This window comes from Salvia miltiorrhiza, chromosome 8 (assembly GCF_028751815.1).
Source record: "Salvia miltiorrhiza cultivar Shanhuang (shh) chromosome 8, IMPLAD_Smil_shh, whole genome shotgun sequence".
NCBI classification, from domain to species: Eukaryota; Viridiplantae; Streptophyta; class Magnoliopsida; order Lamiales; family Lamiaceae; genus Salvia; species Salvia miltiorrhiza.
This window is the reverse complement of record NC_080394.1, coordinates 18,372,425-18,400,392: the sequence shown is the minus strand read 5'-3', so window position 1 is coordinate 18,400,392 and position 27,968 is coordinate 18,372,425. Positions and strand designations below refer to the sequence as shown.

General features: G+C 38.0%; 2 protein-coding genes across 2 annotated transcripts; one reads left to right on the top strand and one right to left on the bottom strand.

The window, feature by feature from the left end:
• The first annotated feature begins 328 nt into the window (after positions 1 to 328).
• Positions 329 to 24,253, top strand: LOC131001527 (uncharacterized). Its single transcript, XM_057927929.1, is given in 40 exon segments — positions 329 to 747; positions 850 to 1,619; positions 1,899 to 2,024; positions 2,103 to 2,188; positions 3,014 to 3,122; positions 3,322 to 3,417; positions 3,534 to 3,596; positions 3,702 to 3,761; positions 5,723 to 5,791; positions 6,762 to 6,843; positions 6,947 to 6,999; positions 7,073 to 7,168; positions 7,243 to 8,196; positions 8,198 to 8,476; positions 8,842 to 9,837; positions 9,909 to 10,244; positions 11,051 to 11,309; positions 11,424 to 11,646; positions 11,728 to 12,112; positions 13,031 to 13,180; positions 13,278 to 13,499; positions 14,486 to 14,707; positions 15,126 to 15,779; positions 16,542 to 16,802; positions 16,896 to 17,243; positions 17,519 to 17,719; positions 17,721 to 17,932; positions 18,010 to 18,133; positions 18,135 to 18,419; positions 18,421 to 18,441; positions 18,802 to 19,218; positions 19,220 to 20,101; positions 20,285 to 20,545; positions 20,618 to 20,908; positions 20,989 to 21,465; positions 21,669 to 22,100; positions 22,390 to 22,668; positions 22,937 to 23,488; positions 23,578 to 23,784; positions 23,949 to 24,253. Coding segments are annotated over 40 exon segments (11,718 nt in total). The 5' UTR covers positions 329 to 689; the 3' UTR covers positions 24,069 to 24,253.
• Positions 24,254 to 25,833: 1,580 nt separating this feature from the next.
• LOC131001640 (uncharacterized) lies at positions 25,834 to 27,362 on the bottom strand. Its single transcript, XM_057928192.1, has 3 exons — positions 27,059 to 27,362; positions 26,558 to 26,970; positions 25,834 to 26,467 (listed from the first exon to the last, which is right to left on the bottom strand). Exons 1-3 carry the CDS (start codon positions 27,147 to 27,149, stop codon positions 26,033 to 26,035), a joined length of 939 nt encoding a protein of 312 aa, XP_057784175.1. The 5' UTR covers positions 27,150 to 27,362; the 3' UTR covers positions 25,834 to 26,032.
• Positions 27,363 to 27,968: the final 606 nt, after the last annotated feature.

The window sequence follows — 27,968 nt, the reverse complement described above, 5'->3', positions numbered from 1 at the left end:
TATATGTGATTATATATATAATCTAAGTAACAAAACATTGTATCATCTATATATACAAAAATATAAGTGTAATAAATATGTTATCATAAAGTGAAGAGAGAAACCATTAATATAGACTATATAGTGTGAATGTAATTAATTATTAGAAATAATATTTGGAACTAAGAGAAAAAAATTGAAATTTAGAAAAATAAGAATAAAATTTTATGAGATTTGTCACGTAAGATAAGAGGACCATTGTTTTACAAACATGTACTGCTATTATATATTTATAGATAGATAGATAGATAGATAGAAGTTTGATAGTAAGAAATATTTTTGAGAGTGAGCGTATAAACTGGCGGAGCCGTTCTACATTGCAAAGGCTTCCTCTGTGAGGGGGGAAAATACACTTGTGCGCAACGCTCCCCTTGTTTGATGTGATCACTAACTGAAAAACCCCCATTCCTCACCTCACTGCTTCTTCCCCAAATCAAAACCCTAGATTTCTCAATTAACCCACCTAATCAACAATTTCTCTGAAAAAGGCTCTTTAATCCCGACGCTACCACCATCACATGTACATCTCCTTCCCCCATGTTCGACGTTAGCGCCCTTTTAACTTCGTATCGTTAACAACTATTCATAAAACCCTAGAACCTGATTGCTGGCGTGAAGTCTCCTAGTTAACTAGAGTAAATTTATCAATAATGAGCCCGGTTCAGAATTTCGAGCAGCACTCGCGGCACCTAATCGAACCCGACCTTCGTAAGCGAACATTTTTTTTTTTTTGCTTACATATATCTGTTCAATTTCTTGTTTACGTGTAAGACTCGTGCATTGATTCTGTTTTGTGTTATAATGGCTCAGCAATTCAGACTAGGCTGCAAATGGCGATGGAGGTAAGGGACAGTTTGGAAATTTGCCATACAGGGGAGTATTTGAACTTCTTGAGGTGCTATTTCCGTGCGTTTTCGACAATTTTACATCAAACTACCAAGCCCCAGTTTGTTGACAACCAGGAGCACAAGCTTCGCAACATTATAATTGAGATTCTTAATCGCCTGCCCCACAGTGAGGTTCTGAGGCCCTTTGTCCAGGAGCTTCTCAAAGTAGCTATGCATGTGCTCACAACGGACAATGAGGAGAACGGTTTAATCTGCATTAGGATCATTTTTGATTTGCTTAGAAACTTTAGGCCGAGTTTAGAGACTGAAGTACAGCCATTCCTGGATTTTGTCTGCAAAATTTACCAGAATTTTAGGGCAACTGTTAGTTACTTCTTTGAGAATGGGGCCATGATGGCACCACCACCACCTCTGCCCTCGACTTCTGGATCCATGGGGTCATCTCTTAGTGGTGATGATGTGAAGGCTATGGAAGTTACTGATCAAGTGGGTCCTTCGGGTAGTTATGTTGGGGTTTCAGGGCAGCTCAATCCCAGCACGAGGTCGTTTAAGGTTGTGACAGAGAGTCCATTGGTTGTTATGTTTCTGTTTCAGTTGTACGGCCGACTTGTTCAGACTAATATCCCACATTTGTTGCCACTGATGGTGGCAGCAATATCAGTCCCAGGTCCAGAGAAGGTACCACCTCATTTGAAGACTCATTTTATTGAGCTGAAGGGTGCACAAGTAAAGGTAAGATTTGAGATGTATTTTGTTTCCTTGGTGTTAGCATGAGGCCTGGGATTGTCTATTCCATTCTCCTGATGATCAATCATTTTTAGTTCATAATTCATATGATCATCCCCATTTAGGATGCTGGTACACTAACTATTTGCTTATATCAATCTCACTTCTATAATTCTTTATGCCCCTCTTTCCTAAATAGATAAATAAAGGTAATGCATTTCCATCTTTAGGACCTCATCTGGATTTTTTCCACATCTTAGCCATTTTCTCACTCTTCATGTGCAGACTGTATCTTTCTTGACTTACCTGCTGAAGAGCTTTGCCGACTATATCAAACAACATGAAGAAAGTATATGTAAAAGCATCGTAAATCTCCTTGTCACATGCTCTGACTCGGTTTCCATTCGGAAGGTTGGCTGCTCTTGCATTTTTTGTGTTTTTTGTTTGTTTAATATCCTCAACAGTGATACGTGAAGTTGTTCATTGCAGGAACTATTGGTAGCTCTGAAACATGTTCTTGGGACGGACTTCAAAAGGGGTCTATTTCCTTTAATTGATACTCTTTTAGATGAGAGGTATGCTTATGTATGAAATAGGTGATGGAAACATTTTATTGATTTAGACCTGTTCCCTCCTCCATGCCTGGGGTTTTGATATCATTTGTGAAATATGATGTATGATCTTACCTGGTTGTAAGAAAGTGGAAAAGAAAAACTATTATTGCACTTATATGGTTCCACTATATTTGTTGTCTTTTTTATTTTTTTTGTGATATTATCTTCAGTTCTTCACATAAATTGCACCGCCTTGGCATAATTTTTCCTTCACTTAGTGGTCAATTTGTCAATGTGGTTATTGTAGCTTGTCATTGGGATGTGGAGAAGTTATCAACTTTAGAGCTACTTGTTATTGTTTACTTAAACAAGTTATTGCTGAAATTAAGTCTAACTGGAAAGTTGTCAATGCCTTTTACTAGAAGTCTGTACTTTCTTGAACTTGCTTATGTGCTTGTTCCTGCAATTTTTATAGGAAGTATGTGTTGTCAGAAGTGTCAACCATTTCAGTCAGGCAGATCACTCCTGAATATGTAAGATATGATAATGGATGATTGATTTTGCTGGTGATTGTGCATTTGGTTAAAATACCTGCTTTTTATAAGGTGGTTTGGCTTGTTAGAGGGAATCTTAGATTGGTAGAGCTTGTTGAATGTGCAATTTTCAATCAAGAATGCATTAAACCAGATAAATTTCCCTCACTAGCTGTTGCACTCTGTTCAATTGATAAGTAGGGAGGTCTGCAAATTTTTTTTCTCTCATGTTCGCATTTATGGAGCAAATGATCCTCTTTGTGCTAATATATTGCCTTTGACCCTGTTGAACATTATATTTGGACTGTCCCAGGGTGCTTGTTGGAACTGGCCGAGCATGCTTCGAAACATTGCGGCCTTTGGCCTATAGTCTTCTGGCAGAGATTGTTCACCATGTCAGGGGAGATCTTTCTTTGTCCCAGGTGAGTGAGATTTTTGTTATAATTTTTAGGAGCCCATGGAATCTCCCTACCTTTTGGGCCATGCCAGTTTTCCCTTACTTTCTATTGAAAATTATACTTCTTTTTGATAATATTTTCGACTTGTGTGTGTCGACCATTATCTTCAATAATTCAATCTTATGCTGCTTATTTTTATTCTTCTGTAAAAATTTGTTTGCAGTTATCCCGGATTATTTACCTTTTCTCAAGTAACATGCATGATGCCTCGCTGACCTTGAGCATTCATACTACTTGTGCTCGCTTGATGTTGAATCTGGTATGTGCTCAGAGTGATTTGTCATTAAAAGCTTTTGCAAATGCACGTTACTTCATAAATTAGATCTATTTTTAATTCTGTGTATGAGATCCCAATGCTGGTTTATTACTTTAAAGGTGGAACCTATTTTTGAGAAAGGTGTTGATCAGGCATCAATGGATGAGGCACGGGTTTTATTGGTATGTCTACCTTAGTGGTCTTTCTTTCTCAATTTTCTAAAAAAGGCCTTCTCTTACTTTGATATTTGTATATTCCTTTAGCTAACTAGCACATTTATGCTGCAGGGTCGAATATTGGATGCTTTTGTTGGGAAGTTTAACACCTTCAAGCGTACTATCCCTCAGGTACTTTGGCTTTATATTGTATGCCTTTTTATTTTGGAATCTTGCTCTGACATATGAATAATTGAAAGACATTTCCATACTTATTTTACTGTACATTCACTTTAATGTTACAGGCTTTCAGCATACTTATTAAATTTGATATTTCATCAACAATATTATGTTTCTATAAATATTTATTATGCTCAATTGATTTTTATATTACATTTATAAAATAAAATAAAGATTATTTACAAACATTAAACATATTGCCTACAAGCACATAATAGGTTTTCTAAGAATTTACTAAAATACTGCTCTCTCATCTAGTATGTATATCTTTTAGACAATTGTTTACCAATGTACTTACTTTTATCAAATAAATTATTTTTCTTCTTATGAAATATAATAATATAAAAAATATGTAAAATAATTACTCTACAACTCAAACATAAGTGCAGATACAATATATTTATGTATAAACAATGTCACGGTGAATCACCTATTAGTGTTTTCCTAGACTTGTATTATACCAGTACATTCATAAAAATGCGTAAGAGTTGTATTTTTACCATAACTTCTTTAATTGAAGTTGAAAGCATTCTCGTTAGTAACAAATGTCAAATCTTTCCCATTGTGTATTCTACTAAATTGGGTTGAGCATACTAGTCGATCAAGTTTTTTTTTCACATCCCCCTTTGCTTACAAAGTTGCTACAAATTTGAATAGTAAAAATACAAGGAAGCCTACTTAAATACCTGTCCAGTTACCAGTACTCTATGATGTTATGTGTAGATAGAGAACATGTTCTTTTATGTTCCAGTATACTAGATTACCAGGTACGATATCAGAGGAAAGCGTTTAGAGAAAATTTGATGAGTTTAACCTACATAAGAAAGTAAAAAGGTGACAATTTTATCATGCTGTAAAACTAGAAAATTGGAAGTGCAATTTAGAAAGCTGAACTATAATAAAAAAGTATCATCCTGTATCGAGACTATGAGATGAATAGTAGAGCCCAAGCATGACCATTTTAAGTTATTTATGGTCCAGATGCACTCTGCTTCCGAACTTCCTTGAGATGGTATTGATTCTATTGAATCATTGGAACCTCCTCAGGACTCTCTTATGTCTAGTTTCTTGGAAGAGGAATATAGCTGCAGGGGAGAGCAAAAATGATTATATAATTTGTGTTTACACTGAATAGTCAAGTCTTGCAGGTTGACTAGAAACTAGAAATCTTTAAATTTGAGTCTAGCTGAAATGGATGAGGTAAATAATTTTTTCTACATTCCTGTTGTCTAAAAATTCAAGAGAAAAGCTTATAACAATGGGGCTATGGTGGCAAAGTTATATACTCCCTCCGTCCCATATATATAGGCTTGTTTTCCTTTTCCGGATGTCCGATTTATATAGGCTTGTTTCCAAAAAAGTAATGTTTTTTTTACTCATTTACTATTATATCCCTATTTAATTCTTTAATTTACTCCAACTTTAATACATCATTAAATAATAAATATGGGCATATTAGGAAGTTTACTTATATATTTCATTTCCAATTATTTTTCTTAATCCTTGTGAAAATCTCAATCAGCCTATATATATGGGATGGAGGCAGTATATATTGGCATTATTTGATAATGCTTTACTTGAAATAATATAAAGATAAGGAAGATTATGGAAAAATTTATAAGTTGGGAACTGATCTTCTTGCTACCGATTAGAATATGTATCTGTAAACTGAAATATATACATGTGCAGGGATGATGGACACTGCCACTCTTGTGTGGTTTTGTGTTGCCTTGTTACCTATTTGCTTCCTATGTTATAGTACTTTTTCTTTAAAGATGCTATTTTGCCAGATGTTGTCTAGCTGCTTTGATGGTTTACTTCTACTTGACTAGTAGTATTACTTGTCAAATAGTCTCTTCTTATATAAATTGATTAATTATGTATTTGGTCCTCTATGATTGTTTGTCTGACAGCTACTAGAAGAGGGAGAGGAGGGAAAAAATCGGTCTACATTGAGGTCAAAACTTGAAGTACCAGTACAGGTCATTTAACTCACATCACAGTTTCTTGATGCAGCTTCTTTGTATTTTTGGTTCTTTTTTCTCCTTTTAACTTAGTTTGCTTCAGATATAAGTCATTGGAGAGCTTCTTAATTCTAGTTTTGGAGATACTATATTCTTTTTGCATGATTAAAATTGCCAATTTGTACTCAGCAAACCTCAGAACCTTAAGCAGGATAGGGACTTGTGTTAGGGGAATTGGTGTTTGTCCCTATGGTTAGAAAGGAAGTGGAACACTCGTGGAATCCATTGATGAGGTTTGGGAGAGGATTAAAACTAGAGTTGGTTGGTGGTGTCTACCCAAAGAGTTCAAAAGCACTTATTATGTAGCTTTTAGGATGTGTTTTGCTGTTCTTTAATTAGTCAATATTATCTGTTTGGGATCCCTTATCTAATGTCTAGGTTGGCATATCATTGAAGCTTACTCCTCCTGTGAAAATTTTAAAATAGAATTGATATGTGGCTGTGCACATAGATATTTTTATCATTGTGATGAAAAATTTGACATTCTAGTATCATTTTGCCTGAGCAGGGCTGTTGCCTTCTGTTTGTTTTTTGTTTTATGATTATTCTGATGAAATTTTTGGTGCATAGATGCTCAGACCCGGTATTTCTTGAGAGTTTTCTGCCTGTTATGTTTGAACATTTTGCAACTTACCAAGCTAAATGAAAACTTTCTGGTTTTGGATAGCTTTAGATTGATATCTACTCTAGTCCTATTATTAATTTTATCTTTTAAAAGTGTCCTATTATTAATTTTATCTTTTAAAAGTGCATAGTTCCTGAAATTGTAAAATTCCAAGTAAATGAAAAATTTCTGGTTTTGGATAGCTTTAGATTGATATCTACTCTAGTCCTATTATTAATTTTATCTTTTAAAAGTGCATAGTTCCTGAAATTGTGAAATTCCAAGGTTTCCCACTTTTCATGATTATGGGCTTTGATGTAGCAGGCAGTCCTTAATTTGCCGATGTCTGTAGAGCATTCCAAAGAGGTCAATGACTGTAAGCATCTGATAAAGACTTTAGTTATGGGTAATGCCATTCTTCCATTCTCCGATTTTCATGATTCCTTTTTGGGTTTACAACTTGCAAGTATCCGTAGGATTGTTCTAATGTCATAGTGGCACAATTTCAGGAATGAAGACAATAATCTGGAGCATCACCCATGCACATATACCAAGATCACAGGTTCTTACACAATTGAAGATAGTTTTACATGCAATGCTTTATCCTAATTGACATTAGTGTCCTAATTATGCAGGTTTCACCTTCCACGCATGGTACCCCTCAGCAAGTGCTCCCGTCGACATCATCAGGTTCTGTACCACAGCCTTTTAAGGGAATGCGAGAAGAAGAGGTACAATTTTTCATAATAGCTTCATATCCTTGTATGGCATCATGGCCTTTATCTTATCATTTTGAAATTTATAGGTCTGCAAAGCGTCAGGTGTTCTGAAAAGTGGTGTTCATTGCTTAGCATTGTTTAAGGAGAAAGATGAAGAGCGAGATATGGTCCACCTCTTTTCCAATATATTGGCCATCATGGAACCAAGGGACTTAATGGACATGTTCTCTTTGTGCATGCCGGAGCTTTTTGAGTGCATGATTTCTAATAGCCAGCTGGTCCATATTTTCTCCACTCTTCTACAAGCACCAAAAGTATTTCGCCCTTTTGCAGATGTTTTAGTCAATTTTCTTGTGAACAGCAAACTTGATGTCCTTAAGCATCCTGATTCTCCTGCTGCAAAACTTGTTTTGCATCTCTTCCGGTATTTATTCGGTGCAGTTGCAAAGGCTCCATCAGATTGTGAGCGTATTCTTCAACCACATGTGCCAGTAATCATGGAAACTTGCATGAAAAATGCGACTGAGGTTGAGAGACCAATTGCTTATTTGCAACTTCTTCGCACAATGTTTCGTGCACTTGCTGGAGGAAAATTTGAACTTCTGCTTCGTGACTTGATTCCTATGCTGCAACCATGCTTAAATATGATGTTGGCTATGCTGGAGGGACCTACTGGCGAAGATATGCGAGAACTTCTATTAGAGCTTTCTCTGACATTGCCGTCACGTTTAAGCTCGCTACTACCTCACCTTCCTCGTCTGATGAAACCTCTTGTTATGTGTTTGAAGGGAAGTGATGAACTTATCAACCTTGGTTTAAGAACACTTGAGTTTTGGATTGATAGCTTGAACCCAGATTTCTTGGAACCAAGCATGGCAAATGTCATGTCTGAGGTGATTTTGGCATTATGGTCTCATTTAAGACCTCCACCCTATCCTTGGGGTGCAAAATCATTGCAACTTCTTGGTAAGTTAGGTGGTCGTAACAGACGCTTCCTGAAAGAGCCCCTGGCACTTGAATCCAAGGAAAATCCAGAGCACTGGGCTTCGATTTATCCTCACTTTTGAGCCTTCCACCCCTTTTCTGGTGCCACTGGATCGCTGTATCAATCTTGCTGTGGGAGCAGTCATGCAGAAGGGGAGCTCTGTTGATAGCTTCTACCGGAAGCAAGCACTTAAATTTCTTCGTGTATGCTTGTCTTCTCAGCTTAATTTGCCTGGACTTGTGAATGATGATGGGTCGACATCTAGGCTGCTGTCATCTTTTATAAGTTCTTCTGTTGATCCATCCTGGAGAAGATCTGATACATCTGATATAAAGGTTGGCTAATCATATAATCTACACTTGCACTCTTCGTTATTTTTTGTCTTTAGCTTATTTTATTTCAAATAGCTAGGACGTTTGTTACTCAATGTGGTTTCCATAGTAAGTGTTTCGCTGCTTTATTTTTTTTTTTTTTGGGTTCTCTAAAACTAATGCCAGCTGAAGTAAGTTCTCCATAAATGGTTTTTTTGCATGTCCTGACCTTTATTCTTCTTTTTGTTCTAGTACTTTTACTTGTTTGGGTACAATGCCAGAACAATTTCTGAGTAGGAGTAGGTTCTTCACATGGGAAGGGGCTATTGTGTAGGACTTGATTGGGATGTTTGTATAGCAGTTGAACTTAAAAATATTTGTTCATGTAGGCTGACTTAGGTGTCAAGACGAAGACCCAACTTATGGCTGAGAAATCAGTTTTCAAGATTCTGTTGATGACAATAATTGCTGCAAGTGTGGAGGCTGATCTACAGGAACCTAAGGATGAATTTGTCAGCCACATATGTCGGCATTTTGCTATAATATTCCATGTTGAGGGTCCTGTTGCTCAGAGTTCAATTTCTTCTACATCAATTGGCGGTCCCATGGTTTCTTCCAGCTCTAGTGCGAGTTCAAAGTTGAGGAATAATGCTTCTCTGAAAGAGTTGGATCCTTCAATATTTTTGGATGCTTTGGTAGAGGTTCTTGCAGATGAAAATAGACAGCATGCAAGAGCAGCATTGAGTGCATTGAATATGTTTGCTGAGACACTTCTGTTTCTTGCCAACTCTAAACATTCTGATGTGCTAATGTCGAGAGGGGGTCCCAGCACTCCTATGATTGTATCCAGCCCCTCAATGAGCCCGGTATATTCACCTCCTCCAAGCATTCGGGTCCCCTGTTTTGAGCAACTTTTGCCCCGCCTCTTACACTGTTGCTACGGGAGTACCTGGCAAGCACGAATGGGAGGAGTTATGGGGCTTGGTGCTTTGATTGGAAAGGTCACAGTTGAAATTCTATGTATATTTCAAGTGCGAATTGTTCGGGGGCTAGTCTATGCTCTTAAAAGACTTCCTACATATGCTACTAAAGAACAAGAAGAGACGAGTCAGGTGCTTACGCAAGTTCTGCGTGTGGTGAATAATGTTGATGAAGCCAACAGTGAAGCTCGTAGACAAAGTTTCCAGGGTGTTGTTGAGTATTTGGCCTCAGAATTATTTAATGCCAACTCCTCTATTAATGTGAGAAAGATTGTGCAGTCGTCTTTGGCGCTTTTGGCAAGTAGGACTGGGAGCGAGGTCTCTGAGTTACTCGAACCTTTGCACCAGCCTTTGCTACAGCCTCTTATCATGCGGCCACTGCGGTCTAAAACTGTAGAACAACAGGTAAAGTTGGATTCTCGATGAAGAGTGCTTTCACAGTGTGTATTGTTATTTAATTTATGCATTATTAACAGGTTGGCACGGTGACCGCTCTGAATTTCTGCCTGGCTTTGAGGCCTCCTCTTCTTAAGTTAACACCAGAGCTCATTAATTTTCTTCAAGAAGCTTTGCAAATAGCAGAATCCGACGAATCTGTGTGGGTTGTGAAATATATGAATCCAAAAGTGGCTACATCTTTGAATAAGCTCCGAACAGCTTGCATTGAACTCTTATGTACTGCCATGGCATGGGCAGACTTTAAAACTCAAAATCACTCAGATTTGCGTGCAAAAGTAATTTCCATGTTCTTCAAATCGTTGACAAGCAGGAGTCCTGAAATTGTGGCTGTTGCAAAGGAAGGTCTGCGTCAGGTATGTCGAGCCTAGCTTTTTAATGATTGAAATGCTACTCCCATTTCCAGCCGGAATGTAGTTATTTAAGATACATACAATGTACTGTTAGTGTTGTATCTTGTCTTATGGATGATTTATTTGGTTTCCTCCTACTTCATCCAAACTTGAGGATTACAGTTGTCATTGATACTCTATTTGTCAGTTGCACTCACTGTTGGTTGAAACATGTGTTAGTTTTCTGTATGTCCGGGTGCTTGCAGAATGCAGAATATTTATTTTCTCATTATAACGAATCCAAGGAGATAGGAAAGAACATTTTTGGGTTGAAAGTATTAAAAAATGAAAGTTGGTTATATATTTACAACATTTGGATTTAAAGTAGTTCATAAATCGGGTAATCCGCTACGAAACGTGTAACTTGAAGAATGATAACCCAAGTTATATGTGGCCCCTAGACATGTACCTTTACCCAGAATACTTCCTCGATTTAATTAATCAGTTGCTTATCTTGTTCAGTGTTCCAGATCAATGCTTTCCTCTTTTTTGCTTGTATAATTATATATGCAACTTTTGTTAGCTCCTATTGTCTGCACCTTATGGCATTCAGTTTGACTCCTCGATTAATTATTATGTTGGTTTTTGAGCCCTCACTTCTTGTGGGATTTAATTTCTGATGGACGATTTTGTACATACAATCGAGAGAGAATTTTCCACGTCAAATTAATTAGTAGGATTTCAAGTGCTAATTTACGTAGTAAGAATGCCCATGTAAGTTTTTTCTAGCTACTTTCTTAATAGATTTTTTTTGGTGTACCACTTCATAGGTTATTCTACAGCAGAGGATGCCAAAAGAACTCTTGCAAAGCAGCTTGAGGCCAATACTGGTTAATTTGGCACACACCAAGAACCTCAGCATGCCTCTTTTGCAAGGTCTTGCCCGGCTGCTTGAACTTCTATCCAACTGGTTCAATGTTACCTTAGGTGGTAAATTGTTGGAGCATCTAAAGAAATGGTTGGAACCTGAAAAACTTGCACTGACTCAGAAGGCTTGGAAGGCTGGTGAGGAACCTAAAATAGCTGCTGGTGAGTGGTTTCTGGGCTTTATGATCCTTATTCTAGCCCCATGATAGGTCATATACCAAATTGGAGCAGATAATAATGATTTCTTTCTGTTTATTCTATTTGAACATTTTGCAGCAATCATTGAGCTTTTTCACTTGCTTCCCTCTGCTGCTGGAAAGTTCCTTGATGATCTTGTAACATTAACTATTGATTTGGAGGCTGCCCTTCCGCCTGGGCAATTTTATAGTGAGATCAACAGTCCGTATCGCTTACCGCTGACTAAATTTCTAAACCGTTACCCCACGGCTGCTGTTGATTATTTTCTTACTAGACTATCCCAGCCCAAGTATTTCAGGAGGTAAAATATTGGAAATTCATCCCAGGCTAGGTTTGCAAGTTGTTTTCCCTTTGTCTTGATTGGGTTTCTTGAATTATGCAGGTTCATGTATATAATACGATCCGATGCTGGCCAACCGTTGAGAGAAGAACTTGCAAAGTCTCCTGATAAAATAATCACTAGTGCATTTCCTGAATTTTCACTAAAGAGTGAGGCGAATCAGGGATCTTCAAATCCTTCTACTTCTGTCGGGGGTGATGAAAGTCTCGTAACACCTAAATCAGAAGATTCTGCTCAATTAGTAACTAGCTCTATGGCAACATCAGATGCTTATTTTCAAGGTCTTGCTCTTGTTAAGACTCTTGTTAAATTGATGCCTGTCTGGTTGCAAAGCAACCGCGTCGTGTTTGATACATTGGTTCAGTTGTGGAAGTCCCCTGCTAGAATATCTCGTTTACAGAATGAGCAGGAATTGAACTTGATGCAAGTAAGTGAAATAGTTACTATTTATATACTATGGAATGTTTGGTTCTGTATTTGATATGTTCTTGTCATTTGCTTCTTTGATTTTTTATTTTGTGGTTAGTTGGGTAAATGATAAGATTATTCCCAGTAAAAGCAAAGTTGATGAAGCAATAATTTGTTGGAGCAACAATAAGCAGGGGACTATGGGTTTGTCATTTAACAATGCCCTTAGCCAATTGTTTTCCAGCTCCAATTATACACCGGTGGCAGTGGCAGAGCTACTCATGGGCTAGGGTGGGCTGAAGCCCCCCCCCAATTATTTATTATTATATATATTTTTTATTCATAAATAATAAATGTAAATAGAAAGGGAAAAAATCCAAAAATATAGAGAGCTATTGAGAGGGAAACTAGAATTTGAAAATAAATTAGGGCACCCACACCGCACTTACACATATTGGAACTATATTATCTATGAAAATGTTGTTCGATTATTACTACATATATGTATTTTAGTAAAAAATGTCCTAAAATGTAATGAATACAGCAAAAAAAATTTCTCGGGGGCAATCCCCATAGAAGTTCAGCCCCCTCCAAACAAAATTCCTGGCTCCGCCACTGCACAGGTGGGTTTGTCATTTAACAATGCCCCCAATGGATTTTTTTGACAATGTCCATCTTACCCACCGTGTATAATTGAAGCTGGAAAACAATTGGCTAAGTCTGCATGAGTTATATCTTTCACCCAATGTATATTTCTATTACCATTTCACTGATCTCAGTCTTTCGGACTAGAGTTTGAAATTTTAGCTGTTGTGTATGTTGGTGATACAGTATATATATTCTAGGTTGAGAATGCTGCAATTTATTTATCATACTGTTTGGATGTGCATGTTAACATTTGCTAGCTTACTAACTGTTCAAAGTAATAAACATGCAGGTAAAAGAAAGCAAGTGGCTTGTCAAATGTTTTTTGAATTACTTGCGTCATGACAGAATGGAAGTTAATGTGTTGTTTGATATTCTTGCCATCTTCCTGTATCGCACACGCATAGACTTTACTTTCTTAAAGGAGTTCTACATCATTGAGGTACATGAATGTTCACGCTTGACATGGAACAATTAATATGTTTCCAGTTATTTCTTTTTCATGGGTGCTTGTATGATCATTTCGTTCCCTAATATAGGTGGCGGAGGGCTATCCACCAAACTTGAAGAAGACTCTGCTGCTCCATTTTCTGAATCTTTTTCAGTTAAAACAATTAAGCCATGATCACATGGTAATTGTAATGCAAATGCTCATTCTTCCTATGTTAGCTCATGCTTTTCAGAATGGCCAAACCTGGGAAGTCATTGATGCAGCTACAATCAAGACAATTGTGGACAAACTGCTTGATCCCCCAGAAGAGGTACATTTGGTTTGTGTTTTAGATGGGCTGTCTGTTATGGGTTCTCCAAATTGAACCTCATTTATTTGTTTGGGACTTGTTGTACATGCATTGGGCTCTTTTGTTTTGGTCTATGTTGATTTTTGGAATTTTTGGAATTTCACCGAAGTGTTTGAAATTTCAGTATGCTTAGATATTGGATATCATGAACTCTCCTTTTAAGATTGGGTAAGAATTGTATTGGATGTCATTAACTTCCTTTTAAAATTGGGCAAGAATTGAATGGTGCAGTTCACTATTTTCATGCTCCATAGGATGATTCTCGTGAATCTCTTCACCCAAAAAGTCTCTAAAGGTCTATATTATGTAGTATGATAAATTAGAAATTAAAACAAAATTAGAGTAAGGATTAAACACCAATGCCCCTTGGTTAACTGAAGGAACCTTTCCTCATGGTTGATTCACCGATGCACCCATCAAACATTTCTTCACCTGGTATCACACTTACCAGTTACGATTATGTACTTCTGCATCTCGGGTTGCCTTTCTCCTTGTACTGGCTAGTGGCTAGACAATACTGTGGGGTGTTTATGTTTGATGACTTCTGATTGGGTTTTTTTGAGGGAATGAATGTTGATGGTATAGCAAGTGACAGCAGAAGATAGCAAGCGGTGTTCTGGAATGGCACCTAGAGGAGCGTTTGTCAGATGTGGGTTGGTGATGGAGGAGATGGTGTAGTGAAGCCTGAGTGGATAGGTGATGGAAGAGATGGAGTAGGAATACTGAGATCTAAGAAACTTTTTTATGTTTAAGTTTATCTTGTTGGTTTGAGGACTGCAATTGTATTCTTATATCAATTGATGAAGTTTTGATTTAATTATTCTCGCTATTTATTTTGTGTGCAAAATGTCATTGCAGTTGGAAATGATGTCCATGACATTGTATTCAAATGTTCTGATTGATTATTTTTCTTGGTTGTGTGTATGATCTCACTTATATATTTCTAGATATCTGCGGACTATGATGAGCCGCTCAGGATTGAGCTTCTGCAGCTTGCCACTCTTCTTCTCAAGTATCTGCAGAATGACCTTGTTCATCATCGAAAGGAACTTATCAAATTTGGCTGGAACCATCTGAAGCGTGAAGATAGTGCTAGTAAGCAGTGGGCCTTTGTCAATGTTTGTCACTTTTTGGAGGCATATCAAGCTCCAGAGAAAATTATCCTGCAGGTTCTTCTACAAGTTATATGCATTTGTTTGGAGCTATGCTCGTATCTGTAATTGTGCTTTTTGTGTATGAAATTTACAATGTATCCTAGATCTTTTGACATGTTGACCTGTCTTAGACTTAGTTTATGAGTTCAAAAGTTACATGAAGGATTAGGATGGAGTTAAAACTGATGTTCTATTACTAGTCCAGAAGTGGTACTGATTTCCCAATGATGACATAGCTTATGTTTGAAATAGTTTGAATTAGCTTGTATAATAAAATAAAAGGTGTAAAGGAATGTCATTTTATACTGCAATATGGAGCTGATTATATGTGGTCAACTTATTGTACTTATTTTGTACGTTCGAACTGTGCTGCGCTCATATGATTGTCACTTCATTCTTTTCCAGATTGTTTTTTTACTATCTGAAACTGCAGGTCTTTGTTGCACTTTTAAGGACTTGCCAACAGGAGAATAAAATGTTGGTCAAACAAGCTCTTGATATTCTGATGCCAGCTCTTCCACGAAGATTGCCACTTGGTGACTCACGTATGCCTATATGGATACGCTATACGAAAAAAATCTTAGTGGAGGAAGGTCACTCAATTCCTAACCTTATTCACATATTCCAACTCATTGTCCGCCATTCAGATCTTTTCTACAGCTGTAGGGCCCAGTTTGTCCCTCAGATGGTAAATTCCCTTAGTCGCCTTGGGCTGCCATACAATACTACAGCCGAAAATAGGCGCCTCGCTATTGAACTTGCTGGATTGGTTGTTAACTGGGAAAAACAAAGACAGAGTGATTTGAAGAAAGGATCTAATAATGATGGCACCAGTCAGAGTAATGATGTACTGAATGTTACCTCTGGTGGAGTGGATTCTAAGCTTTCTGTTGATGGCTCTACATTTTCTGATGATTCAAGTAAGAGAATAAAGGTTGAACCTGGTCTGCAATCTCTGTGTGTCATGTCACCTGGAGGCGCCTCATCAATTCCCAACATAGAAACTCCTGGATCTGCTGGACAGCCTGACGAGGAATTCAAGCCTAATGCAGCAATGGAAGAGATGATCATCAATTTTCTTATAAGAGTATGTTTTGCCACATTTGATATGCAATATGTATGCATACTTTCGTAATTATGTGGGTGATAAAGAATCTGAATCCACTCAAACAGCTACTAATTCTGTTCGTTAATGGGTTTCTCTTTGTCTTGGTGCAGAATATCTTTATTTAATATCACCTTTTACTTTTTAGTTATAAGATGTTGCTAATGTGTCATATTGCATCACCAGTTTTGGTTTCTGTAAAGTATTTACCTTCACTTAATATTGCAGTTTGCTTGCGTCTTCTGCATTCGTTGCTGTGGTTTGATGACAGTCACATTAAAATTAAGATGTACTTTCTGTTGCTTTCAAGATTTGGTCCAATCTGGTTATACCTCTATTGGTAACTTGTCTATTAAGCCACAATTTACTGAGGAGACACATGGTACCTTTTAGTCTTTGACAGCTTGAAATGCGCCTTTTCAGCTAAAAGTTGAATTCTGTTTTAAAGGATGCAACAGTCATTAAGTGAGTTGTGCGTTAGGCATTCCACACTAGTTTTCCTGGATTATATTATGCTACATCATCACAATTTTGGTCATGAACAAACCCTTCTTTTGTTTGATGAGTTAATCCCTGTTGCTGTATGTGCTATTGTTAGGTTTCATCATCTGCCTTGTGTGTTAAATAACTGGACTCTTGTCTGGGGCATTATTATAGTTGTTCCATTTTCAGTCATGATTGATTGGGGGAATGTATCACTCTGGTTGATGATAATTGTAATACTCTTTTGGTTCATTTATGCAGGTAGCCCTAGTGATAGAACCTAAAGATAAGGAGGCAAGTCTTATGTATAAGCAAGCTTTGGAGCTTCTGTCTCAAGCTCTGGAAGTGTGGCCAAATGCTAATGTCAAATTCAATTATTTGGAGAAGCTGCTCAGCAGTACTCCATCATCTCAATCAAAAGACCCATCTACTGCCCTATCCCAGGGTCTAGATGTGATGAACAAGGTTCTTGAAAAACAACCACATTTGTTTGTGAGGAATAATATCAACCAGATTTCCCAAGTATGTGCTGTTGTACGAACTGATTTGTCATATATCTTTATAACAGGCCAATGGTTCTATATTACTATCTTTTCTATTTGTAAATTTTGACAGATTCTAGAACCATGTTTCAAGTTCAAGATGCTTGACGCTGGAAATTCTTTATGCTCCCTGCTAAAGATGGTTTCTGCTGCATTTCCTCCTGAGGCAGTAAATACGCCACAAGATGTGAAGATGTTGTATCAAAAAGTTGAGGAGCTCGTACAAAAGCATCTTGCTATGGTTGCTGCCCCTCAAACATCAGGAGAAGATAATTCTGCTAGCATGATTAACTTTGTGCTTTATGTTATTAAATCCTTGGCGGAGGTGCATAAAAACCTTGTTGACCCTTTCAATTTGGTTCGTGTTCTTCAGCGACTGGCACGTGATATGGGACTATCTAGTGGTACTTATAACAGACAAGTATGTTTCTTCGTCCAATTACCGCACATTAGATTGACTTTTCTTGCTTAGTTTCAATTAGCTGCAGTCGACATCTTCCACTCGTGGATTGATTCATAGTTATAATATGAGAATATAGGCAACTCTTTCTGCTTAGTATCTTTAAGAGTTAAAGTGGCAACTTCTGGTTATCTTTTGGCGTGCTCCAAGAATTTTCGTTGCATTATTTGAGTTTCATTTTTTTTTTCCCGCATCTTGTTGTGCTTCTTACACCTAGACTTTATTTGCCTGTCTAGGGTCAAAGAACAGACCCAGATTCTGCAGTCACATCCTCTCGTCAAGGTGCTGATGTTGGCGTGGTTATTGCAAACTTAAAATCTGTGTTGAAACTTATCACTGAAAGAGTTATGATTGTACCTGATTGTAAAAGATCTGTAACCCAGATTCTGAACTCCTTGCTGTCTGAGAAGGGCACGGATCCTTCTGTGCTTATCTGCTATTCTAGATTTAATAAAGGGTTGGGTTGAAGATGACTTTGGTAAACCTGGAAATCCTGTAGCATCTAGTACTTTTCTTACTCCCAAGGAAGTTGTTTCTTTCCTCCAGAAACTTTCACAAGTCGATAAGCAGAACTTTTCCCCTAGCACTGCAGAAGAGTGGGACCAGAAGTACCTTGAACTTCTATATGGGCTTTGTGCCGACTCAAATAAGTAATTATATTTCTGTTATCTATCTTCAATTACGCACAACTATATAAGTTTAATATGTTAACCTAGTTGCCTTGCAGATATCCTCTTCCACTGCGTCAAGAAGTGTTCCAGAAAGTAGAGCGACAGTATCTACTGGGTTTACGGGCAAAAGATCCTGAAGTGCGCATGAAATTCTTTGGCCTTTATCACGAGTCTCTTCGGGAAAACATTGTTTACAAGGCTTCAGTACATCATTCAGTATCAGGATTGGGAGGCTTTGAGTGATGTCTTCTGGCTTAAACAGGGTCTTGATCTCCTTTTGGCTATATTAGTTGAGGACAAACCCATAACGCTGCCCCCAAACTCTGCAAAGATCCGACCTGTTTCAGTATCAGGTGCAGTTCCTGATGGTACTGGTGTGCAGCCAATGGCTATTGATATTCCTGAAGGCTCAGAGGAAGCTCCTTTAACACTAGATATCCTTGTCTTGAAGCATGCTCATTTCCTCAAGTGAAATGAGCAAACTTAAGGTAGGGCTTTCTATGTTGTTTATTCTATTTGAATATGCTTGTTCTTTTAATCTCAGCAATAAAAGAAACCAGTGACCTGATCATGAATTAGGTGAAGACATTTCACTTAGTAGTAGTGATGTTGTGTCACCCTGGTGGCATCCATTATGCTTCCGTAGTATTCAATTTCAACTTATTATGTTTTTGTGGCTTAAGATTAGACCCGTACTCAAATTTTCTTGCCAATTTCTTTTGGCATTAATGTGGTGTAAACTGTTTTTCATCTCTTTCGTAAACTTCTGTCATTCTAGGCATTTGTGTACATCTCTGTTGTCTCTTTCCTTCAGAAGTTAGTTGACTAAATATTGATTTTTGCTATAGGTGGCAGATCTTATCATCCCACTTAGAGAGCTGGCCCATACAGATGCAAATGTTGCATATCATTTGTGGGTTTTGGTGTTTCCCATTGTTTGGGTGACCTTGCATAAGGAAGAGCAGGTAGCACTAGCTAAGCCTATGATAGCTCTCTTATCAAAAGATTATCACAAAAAGCAGCAAGCACATCGACCAAATGTCGTCCAAGCTCTTTTAGAAGGGCTTCAATTAAGTCACCCTCAACCAAGGATGCCCAGCGAACTAATTAAGTATATAGGGAAGACATACAATGCATGGCATATTGCGTTGGGACTGCTTGAAAGTCACGTAATGCTGTTCTTGAATGACACTAAATGTTCTGAGTCTTTGGCTGAGCTTTACCGTCTACTTAATGAGGAGGATATGAGGTGTGGTTTGTGGATGAAAGCGTTCAATCACTGCAGAAACTAGGGCTGGGCTATCACTTGTTCAGCATGGCTATTGGCAAAGGGCACAAAGCCTTTTCTATCAGGCTATGGTGAAGGCAACTCAAGGCACATACAACAACACTGTACCAAAAGCTGAGATGTGCCTTTGGGAAGAGCAGTGGCTGCAGTGTGCTACTCAACTTAGTCAATGGGATGCTCTTTCTGAGTTCGGAAAACTTGTTGAGAATTATGAGATACTGCTTGATAGTCTGTGGAAGCAGCCTGATTGGGTTTATTTAAAGGAACAAATTATTCCTAAGGCTCAATTAGAAGAAACTCCAAAACTTCGTATTATTCAAGCATATTTTGCGCTTCATGAGAAGAATACCAATGGGGTACCAGAAGCTGAAAACATAGTGGGGAAAGGAGTTGATCTAGCTTTGGAACAGTGGTGGCAATTGCCTGAAATGTCTGTTCATGCCAGGATACCACTTTTACAGCAGTTTCAGCAACTAGTTGAAGTCCAGGAATCAACCAGGATTATAGTAGATATTGCAAATGGTAACAAACTTTCTGGAAATTCTGTTGGTGGTGTTCATGGTAGCTTATATGCAGATCTCAAGGATATTCTTGAGACATGGAGATTGAGGACCCCAAATGAATGGGACAATATGTCTGTTTGGTATGATTTGCTTCAATGGAGAAATGAGATGTATAATGCAGTTATAGAAGCATTCAAGGATTTTGGCAATACAAATTCACAACTGCATCATCTTGGTTTCCGTGACAAGGCTTGGAATGTCAATAAGCTTGCTCACATTTCTCGCAAGCATGGCTTATATGACGTTTGTGTTTCTATACTAGAGAAAATGTATGGTCACTCCACAATGGAGGTTCAGGTACATTATTTCATAGTTCAGTTTCCAGACCTGTGCTACTACCAACCCCACTCCAAAAATGCCTTTTGAAATATGTGAATATTGCATATTTGGATTTTGGGGCGTAGCAGAAAATGCATTTAGAATTTGTACATATGCTGTTTTTCTAACTATTTACTGAATTCCTTGTTCTTTTGTCTGCAGGAGGCATTTGTCAAAATTAGAGAACAAGCTAAAGCATACTTGGAAATGAAGGGAGAGTTAACCAGTGGTCTTAACTTGATTAATAGTACTAATCTAGAATATTTTCCTGTCAAACACAAGGCTGAGATTTTTCGCCTTAAAGGAGATTTTCTATTGAAACTTAGTGACTGTGAAGGCGCGAACCTTGCATATTCCAATGCTATCTCCCTTTTTAAGAACTTGCCTAAAGGGTGGATTAGTTGGGGAAATTATTGTGATATGGTGCGAGAATCAAACTTGATTAGAGAAATGTCTGTTTCTGATAATAAGTGCTAACTCTGCTCTTATTTACAGGCATACAGGGAAACTCACGAAGAGGTCTGGCTAGAGTATGCTGTGAGCTGCTTTCTTCAGGGCATTAAATTCGGTATTCCAAATTCGAGAAGCCACCTTGCCCGCGTTCTATATCTTCTCAGCTTTGATACTCCTAATGAGCCTGTGGGGAGAGCATTTGATAAGTTCTTGGACCAAATTCCTCATTGGGTTTGGCTTTCTTGGATTCCACAACTATTATTGTCCCTACAAAGAAGTGAAGCTCCTCATTGCAAACTTGTCTTACTTAAAGTTGCAACTATATATCCTCAGGTAGATATCTATAACATAGGTCATGAATCTGTTTTTACCGATTGATCTTAGTATGAATACCATCGCCTTTGCAAATGCAGGCATTGTATTACTGGCTTCGCACGTATTTGCTCGAACGCCGGGATGTTGCTAACAAATCTGAATATGGTAGAATGGCAATGGCTCAGCAAAGAATGCAGCAAAATGTCTCTGGTGTTGGCACGACGGGGACAATGGGATTGGCTGATGGAAGTGCAAGAGTTCAGGGTGGGGGCGCAATAGTCTCTGAAAATCAACTCCACCAGGGAGCTCAACCTGGTGGAAGTATTGGTTCACATGATGGAAATAGCACTCAGGTGCAAGAGGCTGAAAGGTCAGCTACTGCTGAAGGTGTCATGGCTTCTGGGAATGACCAATCACTGCATCAAAGTACATCCAACAATGAAGGAGGACAGAATGCATTGAGGCGAAATGGTGCCATGGGATTGGTTGCTTCTGCTGCCAGTGCTTTTGATGCTGCAAAAGACATAATGGAGACTCTTAGGAGCAAGCACACCAATCTTGCTAGTGAACTTGAGGTACTTTTGTGGTGTTTCTGAGTTGGCATCCATTCCATTCAACTCTTTGCTAAGCCATAATATGTTTGGAATGCTAGAATAAGGGTTCCACACGTTAATTTTTTATTTGGTGACTTTTATGTTGCAATGTGATGTTTCTCGGTTGATTCTGTCACTTCTCTTTGAATGGTTATTGACATTATGGTGGTTCATTTTCTTTGCAGATTCTACTAACTGAAATTGGGTCTAGGTTTGTTACGCTACCCGAGGAGCGACTTCTGGCTGTAGTTAATGCATTGCTCCATCGCTGTTACAAGTATCCGACAGCCACCACTGCAGAAGTTCCACAGTCTCTCAAAAAAGAGCTTTCTGGCGTTTGCAGAGCTTGCTTTTCTGCAGATGCTGTGAACAAGCATGTTGAATTTGTGAGAGAATACAAGCAGGATTTCGAGCGCGACCTTGATCCAGAAAGTACTGCAACATTTCCAGCTACCCTTGCTGATCTAACTGAAAGATTGAAGCACTGGAAAAATATTTTACAGAGCAATGTTGAAGATCGGTTTCCAGCTGTTTTGAAGTTGGAAGATGAAAGCAGGGTATTGCGAGATTTCCATGTTGTTGATGTGGAAGTTCCAGGGCAATATTTTGCTGATCAGGTATTGTCACTTCAGTATAAAAATTGATATAATGTGTAGCTGCGCTTTCCATTGGAAAATATGAATTTGAGAGTAAATGTACTGCAACTATATTATTTCACAATATTTTAGGTTTAGGTAGCAATTGTTTACAGATTGGGAATGAAAAAGGTACCTCAGTACTTGTTCCCATTCCTGTACTAAGGTTATTTTTTTTGGGAATTTCCATTCCCATCGAGTCTCATTCCCGAGACTTTAAGTTTCTTCTTTAAGCTTCAAATATTAATGAGTCATCCTGGCTTGATTATAGGAAGTCGCACCTGATCATACAGTGAAGCTAGATAGGGTGGGTCCCGACATTCCCATTGTTAGAAGGCATGGTAGCAGTTTCCGCCGTTTAACTCTGATAGGTTCTGATGGCTCTCAGCGCCATTTTATAGTTCAGACATCTTTGACTCCAAATGCTAGAAGCGATGAGAGAATTTTGCAACTCTTCCGCTTAATGAATCGGATGTTTGATAAGCATAAGGAGTCCAGACGTCGCCACATCTGCATTCACACTCCTATTATTATTCCAGTTTGGTCACAGGTAATCAAGCTGCTCCTAATGGATATATCTTTGATTGTTGTGTCAGACATATCAGGTATAGATAAGATATTCTGTTACTGCATTCTATAAAAATCTCTAGCTCTAACGTATTATGGTATATGAATATATCTTTATATGGCTTTCTGTATTACAATTAAAAAGCTTTTAATAGCTGGCCTGCAAAGGTTTCAATTATTTATTTATTTATTTATTTTATACTATTTTGACTGAATTACTCTTTACTTATTCTCACTCGACCCTCATACAGGTGCGTATGGTTGAAGATGATCTGATGTACAGCACCTTCCTTGAGGTATACGAAAATCATTGTGCAAGAAATGACCGAGAAGCAGACTTGCCAATTACTTATTTTAAAGAGCAACTGAACCAAGCCATATGCGGTCAAATATCACCCGAAGCTGTTGTAGATCTTCGTCTGCAAGCATACAATGATATTACCAAAAATATCGTGAGCGAGAGCATTTTCTCTCAGTACATGTATAAAACTTTGTTGAATGGAAATCATACTTGGGCATTCAAGAAACAATTTGCAGTCCAGTTAGCGCTCTCTAGCTTCATGTCCTACATGTTGCAAATCGGTGGAAGGTCCCCAAACAAGATTCTGTTTGCGAAAAACACGGGGAAAATATTCCAGACAGATTTTCATCCAGCATATGATGCGAATGGAATGATCGAGTTCAATGAGCCTGTGCCTTTCCGATTGACTAGGAACCTGCAGGCATTCTTCTCTCACTTTGGTGTGGAAGGCCTTATTGTCTCAGCGATGTGTGCAGCTGCACAGGCTGTGGTTTCACCTAAAGTAAGTTTCTACTTCTAAAACAAACTATGCTCAGCCTATTATTGAACACTGAGTCGTTATAAGTAATGTCCGGAAATTGTACCCTGCAGCAAAGCCAGCATCTGTGGCATCATTTGGCCATGTTTTTCCGTGATGAATTGATATCTTGGTCTTGGAGAAGACCTCCCGGCATGCCTATGGCTCCTGTCGGAGGCGGCAGTTTGAATAATGTGGACCTCAAACAGAAAGTCGCTACAAATGTCGAGCATGTCATAGGCCGGATCAACAGCATAGCCCCACAATACATCTCTGAAGAGGTATGCTTTAAACGCCCTATAAAAATAGTAATATGCATAAATCTCGACCTATACGTTTATGGCATGAACTAAATAGAACCTGGCGATACACCTACTCATTTTACGAGTGTAATGCCTGTTTAGAATCTGTCGATTGTGACTATGGTTGTTCTTGGTTCGAATAGGAGGAAAATGGTGTCGATCCACCACAATCAGTGCAGCGGAGCATTGCAGAGTTGGTCGAGGCTGCTCTCACTCCCAGAAACCTTTGCATGATGGATCCGACATGGCACCCTTGGTTCTAATTTATGTGTTCAATAATGTCAGTATCCTGCATTTTCAATGTATAGAGCTGCTCGGTTAACTATATATGTATATCTCTTGATCTTGTAGATAAGGGTTAGTCGCATTCTACACTGACTTTGTCCATACCCGAATAGTAAGCTGTAAATATTCTAAATTAATGCTAATTCTGATTTGCCCTTTGTCTTGTCCTATTTGCATTGCCACAATCTTTGAAAATATCACTTTTTTTGGTAATATGCTGTAATTGTGGATGGGCATGGGCCCCGGGAGAAGAGGATCAGTTTTTACGTTCAAATATGATATTGATCATATTTCTTTACTGAAATAATTAATGTTTAGATTTGATAATGTCACTTATTGAATGCTCGCAGTTTTCAGAATTTTTGTAATGTGTCTGTCGTATTCAATGCTCGCAGCTTTCATTATTTTAGAACGCGAGTTAAATAAATGTGGCAATGTTTAAAACTACCCTCTTCCTAAAATAAAGTGCAAAAATGTCCACTTTCAATGCAATGTGTAAGATTGCCTAAATTTCGAAAGGTTAAATTTTAAAACTATAAAAGACAACTCGTTAAAAATGTCCCCCTCTTATAAAAACATCTCCCAACCTTAAACAAATTACAAAAGATAACTCGTTAGAAATGTCTAAAATACATGGAAATTGTTTGAGGACATGTTTTCTTATAATTATAAATTAATTTTATTTTTAACCAGAAACGGTATCAGACCCTAGGTTTTTATTGAGGAATTATAAATTAATTAATTAAGAGCATTATCCTAACATAGAAGACTTCAAAGAAAATATGAATTCGGACAACTGTTTTAGATGCAATGCATACATGATTATTCTTCAAGATTTGGAGAATAAGAGAAATGGTCTACAAGACAATCTCAAATAGTGCGAACAATGCCGTGAAGGACATGTTCGCCAAGGAGAATATGAAAATATTCGTGTATTTATCATGAGTATTGAACATTATCAAACCTATATCCTGAATCTTCGTGTATTTATCATGAGTATTGAATATTATCAAACCTATATCCTGGAGATTTCCGAGTTTCAAACGACAATAAAGCGAATCCAAGGAAGTATTCATTCATCTCATAATTAATGGATATTCACGAAGAAGGAGCAGTCCTTGCTCCAACATTTAAAGAAATTCAACTGAATTTATCAATCTCAGTTGAGTTAAGAGAGGTCCAAAAGACGGTGGAATATTAAATTATAATCCTCTTGAATGATCACGACCATCTTCATCAAGAAGGCACAACCAATGGCCAGCAGAACCAACGTATCCATTACCACTAGCCTCTCAACCAGAAAAAAGGTGCTCAGTCTTTCCCAAAGCTAGATACATTACCCCGAAAATGGGAAGAAACGAAGGATCTAAATGTAGCCCGAACCATCTACAAGAGTTGGCATAATCATTTGCCAATCTAAATGTAGTAGATTTGAAGAATGCGATAAAGGATGAATCCATTATTCGGACAGATTGGTATTCAAGAAATTTTCGGACAGATCAAGAAATTCAACCGACAGGTGGAAAATCAAACAAAAAATGGGTAATTAAAGCACATCAAATCTTTTTTAACAGATAAGCAAAATGGGGAATTATGTATTTGATGTAAACACTTCACAATGTGTCATGTCCGAGATCTTTACTTATATTATTACTGCTTCTTAGTATTTTTAGAAAGTAGTCGATTCGACGATTTCCATCGAAAACCAACCATTTCAACATGACTTAGTATTAAACAATAAAATTTGATCAACTTCAGAAGAACTGTCCATTCATTCTGATTCAAATAATAAAATCATCATCAATTAACAAACCAGTAGGAATTTCATCACAAATTATGTGAATAATCAAATACGAGAAGCAAATCATCCCCAAAAAAGAGAAACCCAAGATGGTGTCAATAGGGAGACATCCATAACCAAAACCGAAGAAAACATAATCCATTATTGCTTTGGTGTTTCACACACTTGTTCTTCTTCTTCAATCTCTCCATCACTGTTGTAGATGAACCTAATGTGCTTCCCTTCAAACTTTGGCCCAACGCTGATCTTGCTCATTCCTTCACAAACATCATCAATCAGCCATTCATCATTCACCTCCAAGTAGTACTCTTCTTCTTCTTCTTCTTCAATGCAGCCTTGTTCCTCATCTTCGTCTTCGTCTTCGTCTTCATCTTCATCTCTAGTGCTGCTTGCATTCACCTGAATAGACCACACAGAGGCGTCATCATCATCATCGGTGGAGCTCTTCTCTCTCCCCCCAAAGCACACTCCTTGGTAAGTCACCACAGAGGAGCAATCAGATGCATCAGACTTCTCCGAGAAATCAAGAAACAGAGACCTCGTGATCACGTTCTCAGTTTCAACGCTCTCTTGCTTCTTCTCTCACAAAAACACCACAACAAAATCAATATCCAACCAGCCATTTCATTATCAAGAAAAAGGCAATGAACAAAGAAATAAACAAACCTGTGGAATGAAAAAAGTCTCAGTAACAGGAGTGACAGAAGGCAAACCATCACTATCAGCATCACCACCAAGATTGAATATTTGAGGTGTGTTTGCAGGAGTTGGTGCAACAAGATTACTGGGGGAGTTGAGAAGATTGAACAAAGGCCGGTTTTCGAGGACGATCTTCGAGAGCTCTGCCTCTTCCTCAACCTTCTGAAGAAGAGTCTTCACCTGCCCTCTCAAGAGGGCTTCACCTGAACCCGGGGTTCGGGTGAACTGCCCTTGATTGCTCATTCTCTTCTTAGAAAATGCCGAAGATGGGGTTTTCAGACTCCCCATTGCCAGCCCAACAATGGGGGAATCGTTGGTTATATCTATTAGGGCTGAGCGATCTTGCTGCTTCTTCTGCATCGATGATTCCTCAGTTTTCCCTGTCATCATGAAAAAGGAAAACATATTAAAAAACTCGATAAAATTATGACTGGTTTTTTAGGTTTTTGAAATGGAATTGAAACGTACTCGATGAAGGAATGTTGGTGTTGCTTGCGGAAGCGGAAGAAGCCAGAGTCTGTGATCTTGTAACTCTTCTAGTGGATGATGGGGTTTCCATTGACGCAGACTGCGAAGAAAGAGATCGGAATTTGTTGTTGATGTGGGTCGCCGGAAAGTTCAAATTTTGCGATCGCCGGCGGTAGAGGGAGAGTTGATTGAGAGCGATTGTAGATGTATGAAGAGGTGCGATTGAAAGATTTTATAGGGAGATTATGAATATATTAGGAATGAATGGATTTTAGAACGGAAAATTTGACCGTTAGAGCGCGTCGACTCGGCGGAAACTAGCCGTTGTGATTTGAAAGGGTTGAACCATTTGGTATTGGGTTTGGCCCAATGTGTGTTGGGCTTAGCCCAGTCCACCACTGACGTCAAGTTCCACCCGGAAATAATTGCGACTAGTTTTTTTCTTTCTCTTTTTTTTTCTTTTTAGTATGTGTAAAGAAAAGGGGGGTTGTGATGTCCTTTTTTATATTTTATTTGGGCATTTCGTTCATTTTGAAAGTTCGATTATGATTTTATTATTGGGATGTACGACAAAATTAAATATGAGATGAGACACAATTTGTGATGGTGTGCTAAGTGCGGATTCCATTACTTTGTAATTGCCTTTTAGATTCGTATAAATATTTCTTTTTTAGATATATTTATTATGAAAAAAAGTAAATTATTTTCACATGCATTGGGATATACCTATGCTCCCTCAGTTTATAAAAGAATTTTTTAGAAAGAAGTGACACTAGTTTATACGCTCCCTCAGTTTATAAAAGATTTTTTAAAAAGAAGTGACCCCAGTTTTAAGAATAAGATTATTGAAAATGTAGAAAAAGTTGTTGAGTGTATTTAAAAAGTATAATTGTTGTCAAAAATTAGGTAG